The sequence below is a fragment of the Fusarium graminearum genome, chromosome 4 (assembly GCF_000240135.3).
Source record: "Fusarium graminearum PH-1 chromosome 4, whole genome shotgun sequence".
Taxonomy (NCBI): Eukaryota; Fungi; Ascomycota; class Sordariomycetes; order Hypocreales; family Nectriaceae; genus Fusarium; species Fusarium graminearum.
Genome location: NC_026477.1, coordinates 1,648,405 through 1,661,938, shown reverse-complemented (window position 1 = coordinate 1,661,938; position 13,534 = coordinate 1,648,405). Strand labels below are relative to the sequence as shown.

The window sequence follows — 13,534 nt, the reverse complement described above, 5'->3', positions numbered from 1 at the left end:
TCTTGGTATAAACTATCCATTGTTCTGCTTGAGCTACTCGTATAAACCATATGTCTCAACGACCTTCTCAGGCCCGTTCAACTGAACATGCTTGATGCAAACAGAATCATACCGAACGCCATTCTCTACCCTTCAGCCCAATGTGAGCTAGTTACATAAGGAAGGATAGTAGATATATACCATCTATTCCACACACCGTTTCTTTCTATCTACAGCTCTCTCAGCATGTTTTGCACATGTTGGTTTGTACCAGGTCGTCATCTCATTCTCATGTCGCCGTTTTCTCGTGTTTCGACAGTATCGACTGCCATATGTCATTATGACCCAAGGCCGCTTGTTCTTCAACTTCGGATAGCCACCCTATTCGGCCTTCGTTCCCTTTTCGTTTTCAAGATGAATTTCAGCCACTTCGCTTGAATCTCGATCGCTACCTGCCGTTGGTACGTCAATCACCGCTTTGTGATCACCCGTAGCATTATCAATATCTGGGAGAGTGTGGGATGCTGGGGTCACACGGTCAACATCCATGAGGTCGTGTCCCGTCATGGCCATATCAGGTTCATCAGACTGACTGAAGCCGCGTTCGTCCGCTGATGAGTCCAACTGAACATCGTCAGAGCCGATGTCAGCACCCGTCGAGTCCTCGGCGCCGCTATCGACCAGTCCCGTGAAGTCCCAAGTCTGGGTAAGGTTCATTGACTGCCTGTTGTCCAGCTGTTGATATCCCTCTTTGACATCGACGCCTTCGTCCTCGGCACCCCCATAGGGTGGGAGTTCATCTTCGTCATCGTCTGGGCCAGGGTAGGAAGTAACAGTGACTCTATCCGAACCACCGGTCGGAAGGCGAGTTGCTGCGGCTGCGATCCCAACGCTCGACAACCCAACCAGGGATGAACCCTCGCCGAGACGCTGACCTTCCCCCGCCTCAGCGTCTTCTACTTCGGAGTTCTCTTCGCTGTTCCTGTACTTCTCAGAGATGACTCCGAACCGCGATCCTCCCAAAGGGGTGCTTGAGCGGCGGCGGTAGAAAAGCAGATAAGCAGCCGATGTAATGCAGGATGCAGGATCAGATACTGGAGATGCTGAAGAATCTGTTGCTTTGTTAGTTTATTGTTTCCTGCATGAGATAAGCACAAAGATGAACACTAACCGTTGTAATTGTACCAACGCCCATCAACAAAGTTCTTGGCATAGGCAGTGTAATGACCTCCGCCGAGACCCCCATAATGGTCGTCGACAGCAATCAAGTCATAAATCTCGTCCTTGCCATCTTCTTTCTGGATGACCCTGGAAGTGAGGTCAAGGCCTTCTATGGGGAAATCGACCATGACGTCCAGCTTATCTCGGCGGTATCCAGAGCTGCTGAATCGCTTGAGGTGGGCTACAAGAATATCTGGTGATTTCCATAGATCAAACTTCTTGCTGGCTCGTCGATGCTCCTTGCAGCGGGGACAGTACCACATGTCTTGCTCAGAGAGGACTTCAGCTCTTTCGAATTCGTCCAAGCACTCGTCCAGTGTGATACCTTGGGTGCGACGATGCTTTCTCCTTCTTTGAACAATCTTGAGGGCTGTGTCGTTGAGTGTCTCGAGTGTCAGGTAAGTAGGTGCTCCTTGTTCTTCAGACGTCTTCGAAGAGCCACCAAATGCCTTCTCCCAAGCTTCATCGTTCCAATCCACGACAAGGCCTTCGCCAAGGCGAATAAGAGGGCCACCATCAGCAACTGCAGGAGGCTGTGGCTGTGGCTTGACAGAAGCCGCCTTATTTTTCTTGTTCTGGATGCGTTCTCGGCGCTTGTTGTTGGCCTTCTTGCCGTATTTCTGGCCCTTCATCTTGCCACGTCGTCCATGAGGTCCCATCTTAGACGGCCGCCCGTTGAATTTCTGTGTTGTGTAAGCGTTGGTGTTACAAAAAGATCTCATATGGTAACTTACGCGTGGAGCTTTTTGAGCGTCTTCTTCGCTAGATTCCTCAGCCATTCGGGTCTGTGTGACCTCAGCCTTCATACTCTCATCGGTGCTACTCGCATCCTCGTTGATAGAGGGTGTGCTGCTTTCGTCATCGCGACTACCGGTATCTTCACCTTCAGGTGTAGACTGGGGAATTCGGTCTGCTAGTTTGGGCAGAAGTTGATGGTGATCAACATGAGACCAGCCTGTAGGCACATGACCAGTACAAGATTTATCCGTGAAATAGCAAAGCTCGAAGAGATTTTCAAGCTCAGGGTCCAGGAAGCTATCTGGCTTGGCGAACTTTGGTCGGGTTGTGTTGAATCGCTTCAAGATCTGGGGTTGATGGGGAAGAGGGTCGCTGTCATCCTTCATGTGCACGTCCACGATATCGTCCTCACTTTCAACCGAGGTAGCGATAACCTTACTGTCGCCTGACGAGTCCGCGTCCGAAACCGAAATGACGACTTCTCCATCGGCATTGTCTGAGGTTTCTTCTGTGACGTCTCTTAGCTTGGACCAGGTTGAAAAGGTAGCGACCTTCTCCAGGACCTTGCGTCGAATGAGGTCGATATCAGAAGCTTCCTCCTTAGTGAAGCAAATGAAACTGGGAGGAGCGACGCCCTCTCGACCACGTCCGTAAGTTGACGAAATGCGGTGGAATACAGGTACTACCATTTGCTCATACCGCGAATCATCCCAGTTCTCGGTCTCAAGAGGAGTGTCCACGTCCAACATTGAACGAGGCTTCTTGGTCTTGTGTGGCCAATTAGTAGGAGTGGCATCCAACTCGTGGAAAGTAGCGACATCACTCTTGTTAATCTCTTCGCTGACATCGTTGGTGTTTTCGTAGATTTTGAAAAACCTATCCTTATACTCTTCGCCACCAATCAATCTTTCCGGTGGAATACCTGTGCGGATGGAGATAAATTGCTTGAGCTGCTCAATAGCGCTGTGTTTAGGCAGTTCAACCTCTATCATGACGGGGGCATCGTTGAGAGGCAGGAATTTGATCTTAGCCGTCCAGACGTCTTCAACAGGTATGGGGAGTGTCAAGTTGTTAAAAGGGTCAAACGTGATGCTGATCTTGCCGCATTCAGGGCATTTAAGGGTTGATTTGTACAAACCCGTGAAGAGGTCGGCGATGACAGAGTCGTCTCGGCATCGAGTGATATCCCACACCTTATCTGCCATCTCCTTTATAGCTTCTGGATTGTTGATCATGTCGTCGGTGGAGTCTGGCTTCTCAATGTAAGGCTTCTTCTTGACACGGCTCAGATCTTCTTGAAGGGCATCCAACAGAAATCCAAGGAATTCTTGAGAGTCCTGTTGGCCATAGCCAGAGAAGGTTGACCGACACCGACCAATGGTGTTCTTAAAATCTCTTGGAGTTACAGAACCCCTATTTTCCGAGTATATCTCCTTGAGTAAGTGTCCATATGTCGTGGCAACTTTTCCGTTGTATCCTAGAGGGTTGGTCTTATTGACCTCATCGACAAACTCATCCGTCAGAAAGTACTTTGTCAACTCCTCGACACTTCGGACGCACTGGAGGGCCGAGTTCATGTAACAGGTATTCCCCAAGTTCTGCAGACCAACGACACCGATGCTGCGACCGGATTTCTTTCCCATTCGACCTCGTGTCAGCACACCACCAGGAGCAGGGCTACTTCGGCCGCTCACATTGGATGATGCCATGCCGCTTCTAGTAGGAATGGCCAGCCCATTCGGCGGGCTCTTTCCAGTGTATGTACTGACCCAGGACACCTTTTCGATCGCCTCATCAATAACAAGAGTTTGGTCGGTGACCAAATTAAACAAAGACAACGACGATCCACCGTTAAAGTTCGGTTGAATGGTCTTGTCGTCCAAAGTACATTGTGTCTTGGTGTCGCGAACGCGTTCAAATGAAGCAATATCCAGGAGAAGTTTAGACCAAGAATCTGCAGACTCGCCGCTGCTCTCGCCTCGGCCTGGAGAATCCGGAGGAGTGAGTGCCCGGGACGGTTCTGAGGGGCCAGCGATCTGCTGAACCTCGGGCACAGTGAACAGACGAATTTTTTGGTCCATCGGAACACCAGTGGCCGTCTTTAACTCTTTGATGAAAGTTTGAGCATGGTATTTACGGCTTCTGGCGAATTTGTAAGGAGGGGGGTTCCTGGCTTTAAGTGACTGCTCGATGGGCAGTGGACTGAGAGTCGACCACAGGCGATGAACTGTAAAAACTGGAGGGTGAAATTCAAACTGAATGACAGGGACGTCACCATGTTCAGCTGTGTTGATCGCAGTTCGAACAATAGCGTTTTGGCCATCCTTTACACCGTACCATTCTACAACCATCTTCCAAGCGTCCTCGGGGAAGAGCGTGAACTCATTCTCGTTGGTTCCCTGTTTGAGACGAATGAATTCATTGCCAGTAGGCTCTGTGACAATTTCTTCAATAATGTCCGAGTTGTCTACAGGTCCAAGGGGGTTTGATGCAGAATCGTTCTCGTGGGTGTCTTTTAAGTCGCCACGCAACGCAAGTGCTTTTTCAACCCAGGCATTCGATACAAGGTAGGCTTTATCCCCTTCCTTTGGTTGTGAATCTCGAAAGGCTTTCAAAAGGGTCTCAATGATCTTAATCTGTTCTTGCAACGAGGGGACAGCTGTGGCGTGAGAGTTAGTTGAGGGTTTGTTTAATGTAAATTGGATATCACACAAGTCTTACGTTGAGACAGGGAAGTATCGTCTGCCGAGGGCGCGGCAGGCTCAGGCACATCAACACTCATGGCTCGAGGCAAGGTGGCTGCAGACGATGGCTGAGATGGACCCTCGACAGACTCGTTAACCTGTGATGAGCCCATGTCGACATCCCGGGTTCTATCCGCTTCGTTCTCGGGATCCATACTGGAAGCACGTCGTTTCAAAGGCGATGAGGAACGTTGAGGTAGGTCGGCATCGCCATTCATGATAGCTCGGTGAGAGAGACGCAAGGGAGACTGGCTTCTGGCCAAGGTTCGGGCCGAGCCAGTCTCGTCGCCGCCACGGTCACTTTCGATGGAAAGGTCGGCGTAGGCAGAAGCACAGGGGCTTGAGGCAGCTGATGAAGCGTAGTCGGCCGAGGCAAAATAACTGTTCTGATTTTGGAGACGTGGGGGGAGGCTCGAGGCGGGCTGAGTGTCGGCCACGGAGGCGGAGAAGGAGAAGGCGGGATCGTCGTCGACTTCGCAAGAGGGTAGGACCGAGTCAGGAGGGGGCGAGGGCGATTCGATGGGTTCTACGGGCTCGTCCTTTCGCAAGAGCTTTCTCTTCTTTGAGGACGACGTCTTGAAGGCGAGCTGCCCGGGCAGCTCGGGGTGTTGGAGCTAGAGGGGCGGAGGGGAACGACGGGGCGTCTTCGTCTTCGTCCTTGTCCTGGTCTCTGCCTTTGACGGTGACGGAGGGGGACAGGAGGCGTGGGAAATAGCGACCGTTCGTAGCGAGGGTACGAGTAACAACTAGAAGCGTGTTGCATTTACTCTGTCTGAAAATGGGACTAACAAGGCCTGCCGTCCAATCCAAGTCAGTTTGAGGAAAGAAATATATATTTTTTCACTCGCGGGAAGAAGGCGGGGGGGCTGGCAGGCTCTAAAGTTATATTTTTTTCATGATGGACCACAGCAGTTCAGTGGCCTTTGGACCGGGCTGTGACCGCTGAGAATAATGGGCGGTGTGGGGCTGACGGACTCTAAATATCTGGGCTCCATACCTGGCTTGCACTGACGTTTATGAGAACGGAGGTGAACAAGGTTGTTTACGTGTGTTTAGTAGGCACTTGGGTCGTAGGTATCTTTATGATGGCTAAAAATCCAGTTCTAGGTAGGCAAGTACGTTTGTATTTGTAGTAAGGAAATGAATTACTAACATATGAATAAGAGCTCCAGGGGCTGCACTGAATATCTACCTGGTCAGCGGCCTGGGTTCATTCCATAGCGGGCTAATGTGATGTAGGAGGTACTGTTTCTGTATGGGCTCAATCTCTGATGACGATAGAGGGGTCCGTTGTACAAACGGCATGCAATCAGGCTCGAAACGCAAATCTTATTACTCAGGTTCCTTACAACACTACCTACTACATACATTAACATATTTAATGCAAGTTTCAGCTGAAAGACAGCAAAAGAAACTCGCTGAATGGCTGAGAAAAACAAAGAAATATTGCTTCCATGCTTTTTAACCACAAGTTGGAACTTGGCGGTAAGCGAATGATTGATTCCCCTTCCCCCACATCCAAGCAAACCATGAATCGTTTGCCTGTATCCGTATACATGCTGGTTGCCAGTACCAAACAGGGTTGGATGCTGGGTCCCGGTAGTATTAACCCTCACAAGCGTGCAGCCTCCAAATTTCCAATATCTGCATCGGATTGTTCTAGAAGAAGACAAAGCACAATCCCTTTGTATATAGATTTCAAAGCCTAACACTGGCTTTGTCGCTCGCTCTGCAGTGAGAGTTATAGTTAGTAGGTAGAGTTTAAAGACACAGCCTTACCTTCACACATACAAAAAAAACACTCCCTCTTGTAATGGGAGTTAAGAATCTGAAGTAAATCACTTCTAGCTACAACTACCTACTTAGTCCTATTCATAATGTCGCGGATGCAAATACAAAGCGGTGTCAACCAAGTATCAAGTGTTCTCCCATCCAGACTGAAGCTCGGAGCCAGCCATGTTGTTTGATATGTAACAAAACCTTTAGTACCCTTGCTTGCCCTCCAATCCCCTTCCTGATCAACAGTTTCACAATCTGTGTGTTTCCTTTACCCCTGGCGGGAACTTGCTTTCGGAGTTTGGATACCAATCAGTCCGCATTTCCAATCTTGGTTGTGTGACACCAGACTCCAGGGTAGTGGTACCTATATACAACCCTTTCACATGCGTATCATTTCCAAGATCAAGGGGTCCGAATTCAAGTAAATCATTCAACATTCTCATTTTTACACTAGGGATCATAGAATCGTTCATTCTTATCTCGTCAGAAACCTGCTCTAGCTACCTAGATACCCACACTGCCCGAGCATATTTCCTCTAAAAAGGAAGTTTAAATAAATACATACCCATATCTTTGATCGCCATCATGTCCCCCGTCTAACATGTCATCTCAATGTGTCACACCTCTGTCTAAAATGCATCCATCGACACGCCGTATAGGGAATGTCCATATTATCCCAACGAGGTCGAGGTATAAAATGCGGCTTTTACAGCTTGGCATCGGTATCCGCATACTCGCTGATGTCCTTTACAGGCCTGGCGCCTGAACTGGCAGTGAGACCAGCCTTATGCAATCTAACGTCTGTGATCTCCTGAGCAGTCTTGACAGCATCCCCAGCAGATGGCTCCTCATCGGCCTTCTTCTGGGCCTCTTCCTGTCGTTTATCGACTCCTTCAGCCTTGCCTTGGGCTTGCAAATGAATCGACAGACGGGCTCTTCGGGTTGAGGAGGGGTTGAGGTGCTTGTTGAAAAACTCGGCGACCTCGGGCTTGGTCAGCAACTTGATTTGTGCAGCATCGCGTTGGGCTATCACCAGTTAGTCATCTTGAACGTAGTGAGGGGTTCATCTGAACATACCTAGCTCAAAGTCATAGTATTCGTTTGTGATCTGAGACCAGTGACGAGTGGACTCTTGGTCTAGGTTCCTGAGCTTCTCCAGTCGCCTGACAATCAAGCTTCGCTTGTGACCCTCGAACTCCGTGTCGCTCATCTTCTCCAAAGTGTCTGCATACCTCATAAGGAAGGCCTCAATGCGAGAATCAAGGAATTCCGGCGTCATTTCGCTCTGAATAAGGAATCGGAAACCATATGTTGTCGAGAAAGCTCGAGGACCGCTAAAGACAATGTAACCCAGTTGCTCCTTGGTTCTCAGCTGATCAAAGGCAGGCTCGTGGAGCATCTGATCTAGGAGTAAAGTCTTTGTGCGAACCTCGCGGTCTTCCCTGCTACCAACATAGAACCAGGTCTCGACGCAGTGATTGACGTTAGCTTTATCCATAAGCGTCTTCCTGAAAACGTGGTTTGAGCCCTCAGTCAAGATAAGAGACCGTAGGATAGGCCACTGAGCCTCAGGCAATACCCGGGGCTTTAAAATAGACTCAACCATGTCGGTTGCCTTGAGAGCATCCTCCTTGTACAAGTTGCCGTGCACGTAAACCTCAATAAAAACCTGGCCCAACATTTGCTTTTGGAACAACCTGACACCTTCCAACGTGACGCTCGACAGCTCATCTGCAAGCTCTTCTACGATGAAGTCTCGCTCAGGTGCATTGAGCCAGTTGGTGTAGTCACCGACTTGATGGTAGGACGATTGAAGCTGCCAGTTGTTGTATCCTCTGGTCAGTCGCTCCCTGACGATCTCGAAACGATCCTCCTTAATATCGAGGTCCCGCATTGTTGTAACAACTTGCTCCAGAAGGACAGGAAGCTTGTCATTGTAGCCACTGACGTCCAAGAACAAACCCCGTGAGTCGAGACTGACATTATACTGCAAGCCAGCCAATTCTGCATCATAGGAGTACTCTTCGAGCGCATCACGCACAAGATCCGTGAATAGACGGGCCTTGACATTGTTTTCGGCGGAAGCGTAGATAAGGGGTGTCTTTAGGCTCACGATCACATTCGCGCGAGGAACCCAGAAAGTGTCGTCCTTCTTCCACCATGTCCTGGCAATGTTGTCATTGCGAAGCACTCGCGGGTTCAGTGCGGGCTCGTCGACCTCCTTCTTCTCAACCTCGAGCTTGTTGGGAATGAACTGGTTCTTGTGGGGTAGATGAAGGGCCGACAAGCGCTCCTTGGGAGAGACTGCGGCGGCCTTCTTGATATCCTCCATGAGATCATCGGGGATCTTCTCATGGCGGTACTCGGTTCCGTACCACTTCTCCTTCTGGTCCCAGTTGCCGGGGTGGTTTCGTGACACAATAACCATGCGGAAGTTGTCCGGGCGAATTGTAGAAAGAGCCTTCTCAATCTGGTCGGGTGCGAATTCCCGGAGACGGCTGTGGCCGCTGAGCAACCACTCTCGCGGAAGTGGTTTCTGCATAACAGAACTGATTCGGCTCGTAAAGCGACTGGCGGGTGTCTTTTGCTTGAACTTGAAGTCGACATCTGCCATTCCCTTCTGCTCTTGGAAGATCCACTCCTGTGGAGGGTTCTCGCGCAGAAGAGTGACATACTGGAAGAAGATCTTGACAATTTCGGGATAGTTCTTGAGACCCTAGGGTGAGTGATATTAGTATTTGTTCTCTAAGAAAACTATCGGATTATTTCTTACCTCTTCCGTCAAGCGAACTTGCACATCGAAAATACCAGGAGTGCCAGGGCACACGGGGTAGGCACCTGCACTGAGACCGTTTGCCCAGCCCTTGGACTTGATATACGACATGATACTGCCAGGACCCTCGTGTCCGATGAGATGACTGATATATCGGCTAGGCTGAGTGGCGAACATGAACTCCTCGTCAATGAAGGGGAAGTAGAGGTTCAACTCTCTCGAATCCATAACAGGCTTTGCAAAACATTGCATTCCGAGGTCAGACTCTCGGAACGGTAGCTCGCCGGGCCACCTGTTGGGAGGTAGTTCCTTGTTGACGACAGGAGAGAAAAGCTCAGCAACCCATTTCTGGAGCACATCAAGTGGCTCTCTACCCAAGACAACCAACTTCATGCGATTCGCCGAGTAGTGTTTGGCATGGAACTCGATGAACTTATCCCTAACATTGATTCCGCGTGCTTCGGGAAGGGTCTTCAAGACCTCGAAATTACCGGTCGAGAAATGACAGAACGGATGGTTGGGGTTGGACAGAGACTTTTCAAGCTGGTGCAGTCTCCAGGTATCATTCTGAAGATTCTTCTTGTTCTCCGAGTCAACAGCCTTAAGTTCTCGGTCGAGAGTCTCGGGAAGGAAGAGAGGCTCAATGAAGAACTGCGCGAATCGATCTAGAGCCTCACGTAGAGGAGAGGGATTGGTATCTGAAGGATCCTGGTCATTATCTGGCTTTGCAGAAATGTCGAAAAAGTAGTTTGTCGAAGTCGGACCGGTGTAAGCATTAGAGCTTCCTGAATTGGCGGAGAGATATTGACCATATTCGTTCTCAATTGGGAACTTCTTTGTGCCCATGAAAAGAAGCTGACAAGGAGCAGAAAGATTAGCACAGTCTGTACAATACAGCAGGTATAGAAACACTTACATGTTCGACCGCATGGGCCATACCAGGGATATCAGACTCGTCGCTGAAATTTCCCACGTTGACGTCAAGGGCAGCACTGGCCTTGTCGGTCTCGGGATCGTGCACCAGAAGAGCCTCAAGCTCATTGCTAAGTCGAATGACCCGGTAGCTGCGATCGTCAAGCGAGGGCTTCTCGAGAGAGTCGGCGACAAGTGTCACCGGTATTTGGGAGCCAGCCGCTGTCGCGGAGGCATCCTCGCCATGCTGCGAATGAGGCATTGTGTATGATGATGCAAGCGCAAGACCAGAATTTCAATACCAAACCAGACACCGACACAACTAGGGAGATATCCAAATAGAACGAAATAGAGCGACCGTAGAGAAGGGTTGAGTTAGAAGGTGAAGGATTTTTCGATTGGTCGCAAGGACGTTCGAGTTGGCGGTGATACGTAGGTGTCAAGGGGAGGCGATTGGATGATGTTGAGCACTTTGGCGCGCGTATACTACCAGAATGTGATCCAATTGACGTCGAGGAAAGGGAAAAGGTACTGATGCAGAAATGTAGATGTAGCAATCCAATGTAAAAGCAAAGCAAGGTACGGTGACAAGTACCGTCGGTCCCGTAGGTACGGTTACAGACAGGGCAGGGCAGGGCAGGGCGGCGTGTGTCGCTGTCGCGGGGAAGAGCCGAAGGAGTTGGAGGGGCGAGGCAAACGACGAGGGGTAGTGTGGCACAGTGGATGATGAAGCTATCCCGTCCTGGCGGTCTGCTTTGGTCTAGCAGTTCTAGGTACGAGATACCTTTTAGTAGCGGTAATGTAACTACCAGGGTTACAGGTCAGTTATTCCTCACCTCATTAAGCCTGCAGGGTCATGGAAAGTACCTTAGCTTAGTTTCCTCAGTCTTTGAGCTCTAACTGACTAGGGTTAGAATCGCACTGGTGCAAGCTGAGGATATCCTTGAGTCAGGATATTGAGTCTTCGCTCCGTGACCGAAGCACTTTTGATGACGAGATGTCAGAAGGAACCTCGAATACGTAGAGCTTGTGGGGTGCGCCACTGAGCACACGCAATGCAGACAGGAAAATAAGTCAAGGGTCTGTGCAGAAGCAGCGATCTACTACCTTTGTGGAGTAATGTTACCAGTGAGGTGGGTAGATAGGGCGAAAATGATCACTTGTGGAGGTTTGCTCTATGCAATTACGTCCTGTGATACTGTGTCCTGATTCGGGGCTGGATACTCTGATATCGGAATCAGGACCCTCAGAAACACCTTGTTGGGATGCCAACTTTCGAGCCGTGGAAGACGATAATGCTGGTGGAGTATCGAGGCCAGATAGTTTCGATTTCCGGAACACGACAGTGTGTTGGTTGCGTGGTGTAAGAAGTTAGAGTCTAGCTAGTCTGTTGGATTTTAATATCACCAGAGAAAAGGACAGTTATCCGATTCTTCTCTACCGATATTATTCGTTTCTTTCCGATGGCGTGAGATGCGTATGTCTAATAAGAGGGGTGGCTTTGTAGCTAATTTACAAATCGTCAGCAACTCCTTCATTATCGCCGTTGGTATAATAAGCCATTGTATACAAAGTATATACTCGATGGAATGCCGGGGCGGATCTTGTGTAACGATAAGAAACCAGGGATATGGTATTGAGATTGCCTTGCTTCTTTCCATCTTCTCATAACGGGGAAGGTTGTAGATTACTTACACAGGTGTTGATCAATCGATGCAACCAGGCGTTCTTTTGGTATGTTCCTGAGTTTCATGTTAATCATTGCCATCCATCCGCCTTTATTCACCATATTTTCTAGATGACAGAAGCAATGGCGGTACAATTCAATCAAAATAGTAAAGGGTTCAAGATAGGCAGTCAATTCTTCGCTTCTCCTGTTGAATAAGACACGATCTTGGTGGCAGCCTCTTTCCCAAGCTGGCTAGCAAAGTCTAGCCTACCTAGGAGATTGACCCCTGGTCCGCGGGAGATCCTTTCGCGTCCGAATAGATAATTGACACCCCTGCCTATGCCCTGTTACTGGTCAAAGCGAACCACAGCCTGATATAAGAGAAGAGTGGTTTACACAAAGTAACAGTTAACATAAATAGAGGAAACTTACAGAGTAAAAAGATTACCCTCATTTTAAAAGATGTACGGAGATCAATGTAAAGTGTTCATACCTCGTAGGTAAGAGATCGAGGTGCCTTCGTGCTGAGGAATATGACTCCAGAGTACCTACAGGTACTTGCCCCAGATGAAATGATAGATGGGCACCTTGTTGGCCAAATGTCTTACCAAGACTTGGCCTCAGTTCAACAACGTTTTGTTGCACTTTGATTTGCCGGAAATTGGACAATGTGGAGATGGTAGTGCCGGGATATTTGGTAAAGCTGTGGAATATGCTTTGGTGTAGCAAATTGGATATGTTGTGGAAAGAAAAATGGATTTATGGCCAACTTTGGGGACGGTATCTACGGATGAAGATGGGTATATATACTCATTCGAGATGGCTTAATCGCTGTAGTGTATAGTGACAAGAAACGGTAAAAAACGAACTTGTAATACTCTCTTGTAGGTCATGAATCATCCTAGACTGAGCGTAGTCTGTGGTCAGTAGGAAGAGGCAAAAGTAGCAGGACGCGGTGACATGAACACACATACCCGTTGCTGCACTACGACCCAAGAATGAACCACCAATTAGTGATGACCAGAGTTCTGTTTTGTAGCTGACTGCCTTTGCAGATATCTGAGGACATCTATTCGCTTCAAACGTAGACAGTTAGTAGCATAGGCAAAACAACACCATTCTAGTAAGAGACATCTTTGTGTAATTTGACAGCGTTAGCACACGTATTCAGATGCACGGTACGTCTTTAGCATGACTCATAAAAGCCTGCACAAGGCTAGGTAGCCAACGCATTGCTAATCAAAGATGATTAACGTGATATTGGTCTGTACCTTGCTTGGCCTTAACGATCTTCGCAATCCAGTGCTCGTTGGCCACTGCAGAAGAAGAGCATCTGATAAAAGTCTTCAGGTAGCACGGCACAAGAATATATGTGAATTATTCAAAATGTATTTTCCTATTCTCTTTTCTGTTTGAACACTTCTCCTTATTATCTGCTATTGAGGAAAATAGCAGTAAGGGAATTCAGGGGCATAGCGTCTATCTATGTATATTTGGTAAGTAGTCTGAAAGACCGACACATCTATTTTGAGGACAGAAAAGTGCAGTCCGAGTTTTGTACATAGATGCATAGTTAGCATCCTCACCAGATGTTGGCGGGAATCTAGGGGTAACAAAACGAAAGGTGCGAAAGGCCAAACCTGATACAGTGACAGGCCTACACCGAACCACAAAGGTATCGTGAGGTCAACGTCTATTTTAGTCTTACACCTGTACCAC

General features: G+C 48.8%; 2 protein-coding genes across 2 annotated transcripts; both read right to left on the bottom strand.

Moving 5' to 3' along the window:
• FGSG_06912 (uncharacterized protein) lies at positions 1 to 6,058 on the bottom strand (the record flags this gene model as incomplete). The annotated part of the gene is made up of 6 exons (XM_011328276.1): positions 1 to 1,091; positions 1,151 to 1,883; positions 1,935 to 4,597; positions 4,660 to 5,208; positions 5,256 to 5,428; positions 6,051 to 6,058. 6 exons carry the CDS (start codon positions 6,056 to 6,058, stop codon positions 361 to 363), a joined length of 4,857 nt encoding a protein of 1,618 aa, XP_011326578.1. The 3' UTR covers positions 1 to 360.
• Positions 6,059 to 7,167: 1,109 nt separating this feature from the next.
• Positions 7,168 to 10,408, bottom strand: FGSG_06911 (uncharacterized protein; the record flags this gene model as incomplete). Its single annotated transcript, XM_011328275.1, has 4 exons — positions 7,168 to 7,487; positions 7,539 to 9,177; positions 9,235 to 10,089; positions 10,151 to 10,408. 4 exons carry the CDS (start codon positions 10,406 to 10,408, stop codon positions 7,168 to 7,170), a joined length of 3,072 nt encoding a protein of 1,023 aa, XP_011326577.1.
• Between the last annotated feature and the right edge of the window lie 3,126 nt (positions 10,409 to 13,534).